General features: G+C 49.1%; 1 protein-coding gene across 1 annotated transcript in view; it reads left to right on the forward strand.

Annotated features, from left to right (window-relative positions):
• NAA60 (N(alpha)-acetyltransferase 60, NatF catalytic subunit) overlaps window positions 1-4,305 on the forward strand; it is a 6,670-nt gene extending 2,365 nt beyond the window's left edge. Inside the window, exons 3-5 of the mRNA XM_010079613.1 lie at window positions 719-815; window positions 3,105-3,339; window positions 4,149-4,305. Coding sequence (XP_010077915.1) covers window positions 719-815; window positions 3,105-3,339; window positions 4,149-4,305 — 489 coding nt within the window. The remainder of the gene's footprint in view (window positions 1-718; window positions 816-3,104; window positions 3,340-4,148) is intronic.
• The last annotated feature ends 1,303 nt before the right edge of the window (window positions 4,306-5,608 follow it).

Here is a 5,608-nt window from a genome sequence, read left to right on the forward strand (position 1 = left end):
GGGAAAACAGCACAGGCAAGTGGATTAAAAAAAAGAGCAGGGGCAATGCAGAGAGTGCATAACTTCTAAAAGGCCAACAGTGTTATGATTAAACAATAACCTTAACGTTTGTATGAACTGAGAGCATTGAGAGGCATGGCTCTCTTCACTTGAGCTATCTGGCTTCACCTCAAAGCTCGTCAAAGTCAGAAACTGCATCTTCAGCAACTCGAACAAAAGGCTCTTGTTCCAGCCAAGCTGAAAGCCAGGGGCTTATTCAGACAGTTGAGCCTGTAGAACATGCTCCTTGTCGTCTGCGGCAGGGCAGGTCTCCAGCTGATACGAAGCTCAGATGGAGGATGCAGGGAATAGAGACTGTTACTGGATTCATCTACACGCTGATGGGTAACTCCAGAAGTGGCACTTTGAATCCTTCCTGGTAAGGAATGCAAATATATTCCGTCCCTAAAGCCCACAAATAGTGTATATAGTAAGGAAACATCATGATTTGTGTTCTGTGTTTGGGAAGATGATATGAAAGTAGGAATAACCCCTAAGGGACCATGCTTGGATTTTTTTTAAACTCCCAATGTCCTTTCCAGAAGCTTCAGCTAAGACTGCTCAGCGAAGAGAAGTTTCCTGCTCTAGCTATGTTTTCAGATGTTCCAGGACGGGTTTCTTGCTTTCCCCTGTGCCTCCCCAGGTGTCCTACTAAATACCTTGTCCTATCTCTACTCAGGATGGAGACATCCTAGCTTCCAATTTTCCTGTGGACACTCAAGTTGCTTACATCCTAAGTCTTGGAGTGGTGAAGGAGTTCAGAAAACATGGAATAGGTAAGATGCCACTGTGTGACAACTCTGTTGCTGTCGTTTGCCACGTGTGGCTAGTGGGCAGGGCTGAAGGAGCTCCACCACTTTACTGCCATACCCTTTCCAGACAGGCTTGTCAGTGATTTGTACTAGCAGTTGGGAAGGTGATGCACTCGCATCCCCTTCTTGGTGTTAATGCGGGTGCACTGAGATGTTTTTACTGGTGGAGGCACAACACAGCGTGCACATGTTTCTGAAGAGTACGGGGCTTTGTTCATCTTGTTCCCAGGGGACAGCTGAGCATCCCAAAAACTTGCACTCCTGCTGCCAAGACTGACAGAAAGTGCTAGGACTTCACCCTGGAGTGGGGTTTGAAACTATTTTCCTTCATGGGTATCAGAAGCCTGGTCCCTAAGGCAAAAAATATAGCTGCTTTTAACCTTTCAACTTCAACAGATAGAACAAACATTTAGAAAAAGACAAAGGAAACTGGAAGCAGAGTGTAACTTGGACCTGATTAAATCTGTCAAATTCATGTAAAAGTCAGCTCTGAGTGCCTGCTACAACGCGCAGCATTTCTGCAGCCATTTGAAACTCCTGCAGTCAGAAGGGCTTGTCTCCATTTAGAGTAGAATGTGTTTTGTCATCAAATAAGTGCCCTTCTGGTGCAATTTCAAGCGTGATCTGTCTGCAAAAGGAAATAGGCCAGGTTTGGCAGCATGACCCAGTGTTGCACATGAGGAGTCTCTTCAGTGGATAGAGGTATAACTCGTCCTGTTCAAGTCCTCCCTTCTCCCCCAGTCATGTTTAGGAAGGTACAAACTGATAGGATACGTAAAGAAATGACCAAAGAGTTCTCACTGAGAGCACTGTGTTTAAAACTTGCATTGAAATGCTACTGGAGACACATTTTCTGTACAGAGAAGATCCTAGCACACAATAATGTTCAGAGAAGGTGGTAAAGGGGCTTTCTGTTCTGTATTGTACAGAAGTGGTGGGTTTGAGTCTCCTTTCAGTTTCCAGTTTTTTTTTTTTTTTTTTTGTTCCCAGCTCCATCTTGCTGGAATTTTCTCCTTTCAGAATCGGTATTTCCTGTATCCGTTACATCTGTATAGCATGTTGCTGTGCTCTCTCAAAAACTTTGGACTTGTACCTGTAGCAAAACAACCTAAAGGAGCTGCTGCCTGCTGCTGCTTTTTTTGAGACCTTTCTCTTGAGAGTTTTTCTACTTGTGTTTGAAGCTGAACTCTTTCATGCAGCTGGTTTTTTACTCCAGACACACTTTTAAGTACTAAAGCTCTGATTTTTCTCTGGCGGATATCAAAAGGCTTTGGTTTCTTGTTCTCTGCTATTCTTAAACCAGAGGGCAGTTGGATTTGTGAGACTAGCGGAATATCTCATTAAAAAATGAAACTGCTGTCCTGTTGATGGTCTCTCAGTGTCTTTTTGTGCTTGGGTGATATAAATTCCCACTAAGTATCAAGTGACTATGAAGCCAGTGCTGTTGACTTCTGCTCTGAAATCCTCTGGGTCCTGCTGAACATGCCCTGGGGATTGTGAAACAGGAGTGTCAATCTCACCGGTGTGTTTGTACCAGCTATGAGCTATTTCTTTAGCCTGTTGCTACCACGCCTGATGGAAGTTCACCGGCAGGTTCTGCTGGGTCCTTCAGGCTATGCTGAGATGGTTTGGATGAACCTTCAGGTTTCCTCTCTTGGGGCTGGAGTATCCTCTGTGCCCTTTCCTGGTTTCTCCTGCTGACTAGTGGCTGCAGCAAATACAGGTTGAATGAGACTGTGCCTCAAGCTCTCCTCCTTAGAATGGCTCTGAAAATCCTGCTGCTTCTTAGACTTTAATTGGAGTTCAGCAGGCACAATACAAGAACCTGCTTGTGAAGTCCTGTTTTGATGCTGCTGTGTTAAATGGCTTTAAAATAAATAAATGGGATGGAACTGATACCATTGAATGACTCGCTTGACCTTCCCCAGCGCTGGGGATTGGTGTTACTGGCAGATTCACATCTCTGGCTCACCTTTGTGGTTTTGAATCAGAAATTAGTGTCTTTATAAAATCTGTTTTGTGAAGCCATGCTCACAGGTGAGATGAGATGAATATTAAACCATGTCGCATGGCCCTGTTAGATCCCTTACTAGGGTCTGTGAGAACTGGGTGGGATCTGAGGTCTTGAAGCATGTGTAGCCATCACTGGTTAGATGCTGGGTGCAGGAGATCTTGGCTGGGACCTACAAACGCTTGTGCTGTCCCTGAGAAGGCAGCTGCACTGTGTGATCCTGCTGTTCCTTCCTTCAACAGGTTCGCTCTTGCTTGAAAGTTTGAAAGACCATATATCGACGACTGCCCAAGACCACTGCAAAGCCATCTACCTGCACGTCCTCACCACTAACAACACAGCAATAAACTTCTATGAAAACAGAGACTTTAAACAGCACCACTACCTTCCCTATTATTATTCCATCAGAGGGGTCCTCAAAGATGGCTTTACCTACGTCCTGTACATCAACGGCGGACACCCCCCCTGGACAATCTTATATCCTTTGCCTTCAGCCTCGTTCGCAGTGGAGCACGCTGAGCAGACACCAAACCATGGTTTGGGTTAAAAATAGCAAAGTGTGACCTGGCAAGGGCCCCTAGGTGTGGGGGCTGATGCCTGCTCAGATGTGAGTTTAATCTGGAGCTGGAAGGAAGGGGATGTTCGAGGGATTTGACAGTGACCCGTTTGTGCCCGAGCTCCCCCGCCTCCTCTGGGAACAGTTCAGGGAGGAGATTGAATTCTTAGTCGGAGTGAGTTTGATGCCAATGATAGCGAATGCTAGCGTTAATCCAGAGCGCTAGGTGTGCTCTGGCTTGTGTGGGGCAGGATTTGTCCATCAGTGTGCCAGAGAAGCTCTTGGTCTTGCTTCCTGTGGCCTGGGATCCCCTGTGACCCTGGCCTGGATCTCAGCAGGCTGCTCTTGAGCTGGCTTTGGGAGTTTATTTCAGGTCATTGGATCATGGAGAAGAAACTTGATCTTTCTTGGGTGTAAGATAGGCAGTCCGGACCTCTCCAGGCAGGTGGATGGATTGCTGTCCCCACAGGAACTTGCTGTGGAGCGCAAAGGAAACCAGCAGCGGCTTAGAGGAGGTTTCCCACACAGGTTGGAGCCGGTGTTCCCAAACTGCCGCCTTTTGTGGTGCAAAGCTGACATGCTTTGAATAGAAAGCAGCAGATCTGTCTGAAATGAGCAGAGCAGCTTTCACTGTGTCATGGGGTCTCTTTAGGGGGTGCTAGTCCACAGAGTATTTAAAGTTATTTCTGAAGTTCTGGTGTAAATGTCACTGTCCTTAACTGATGGCCACTGACTACCTACAGCACTTTGGATCAACGCTAGCCAGCCTGAGCCCGTGTTCGATTCCCCAGAGGATATACCGACAAGCCCAGAGCCTTCTCTGCAGCCTCCTGCCCTGGTCTGGCATTTCTGCCAAGAGCGGCATTGAATACAGCCGGACGATGTGACTGCATCGGCAGAGGTACTGAAAGCAACGCTGGGTCCCTGGCAGAAGCTGCCTCCTCTGCTCGAGGCCAGCAGTGACGCGGTGGCAGTGCCCCACAGCCACTCTCCTGGGGCAGCTGAGAGCGTCCTCAAGTGAGGATGACGATGGGTGAGCTGCTGTGGGATCCAGGGAATCCATCACTGTGCTCCGCTCTCCAGCTGCTGGCCAAGCTCCTGTTGGTTTTGTTTGAAGGGAATTTCATCTCCGATCTTGTTTGCTTGAGCCCAGAGCCTGACAGCAGCTTGAACCCATCCCTGCTGTCTCCCTCCTTTTCCCAGCTCTGTTAGACCAGCTTGACTTACCCAGAGTGACCAGTCCTCCCTCTTTCCCCAGCTTGGTGTCCCAGCACAGTAACTGGGAGCCCATTTGCTGCCAGTTTCATTGTACATCTCTGACAACAGGGTCTTCAGGACCATGGCTTCCCAGTACACTTGAAGAAATCTGTAACATCTGGTTTCCCTGAGACAGCCACCCTCTTTTCTTTCCACAGGATTGTTCGTTCTTCCCTCTGAACCATCCGGCTCTGCACTGGTTCCAGTGATGATGATGGCTCTTGGCCAGTGACCCAGCCCCTGGACGGGACTCCTGGTTGACAGGTTGACCGAGATTTGGTGAAGTCACCCTTGATGGGCTGCAGCCCTGACTTACCCCCGTGGCCCGGAGCCCGCGAGCGCTGCCCGGGCGGGCCTGGCTGTCGTGTCAGGCGTCTGGCTGCGCCATAGCTGCGGGCCCTCTGCGTCACCAGTCCCTGTGCATGGTGCACTGTCCCCACCACTTCCTTTGCCTCTGGTTTGGTCCTACTGGTACATGTGATGTCCAGGGGTTCCGCTGCTGCTTCCCCACCGTGGTTAGAGAGCAGCGTGAGTGAGGTTAATGACTCGGCGCTGCCCAGCCACGTAAGGAGCCGTAAGCTCCCTTGCAGCCCGCTGCTGGCAGAATGTACAGTCCTGCCCTTGCTGGCAGGGAAGGGGGGAGCGAGGATCACGCCTGGGTTCTGCCAAGTCAGGTGCTGGTGCTTCCTGCGGGGAACTTCCAGGGAGAGGAACTAACTGCCTTGCGTGAGAACCCACCCAGCCCCACCAGCCCTCGGGAGTGACTTAAAAAGCTGCATCTCATTCAGGGTGCATCAAGTAGAAGGCAGGGAATGAAATTGCTATTTCATAGTGAAATATATATATATAATAATGTATAGATCTTTCTGCCTTTGTCCAAGTTGGAACAGAGCAGGGGAGGGGAGCTGGGGACATAGAGCTGCTGCTGCAGCC

This window comes from Pterocles gutturalis, unplaced genomic scaffold (assembly GCF_000699245.1).
Source record: "Pterocles gutturalis isolate BGI_N339 unplaced genomic scaffold, ASM69924v1 scaffold14029, whole genome shotgun sequence".
Taxonomy (NCBI): domain Eukaryota; kingdom Metazoa; phylum Chordata; class Aves; order Pterocliformes; family Pteroclidae; genus Pterocles; species Pterocles gutturalis.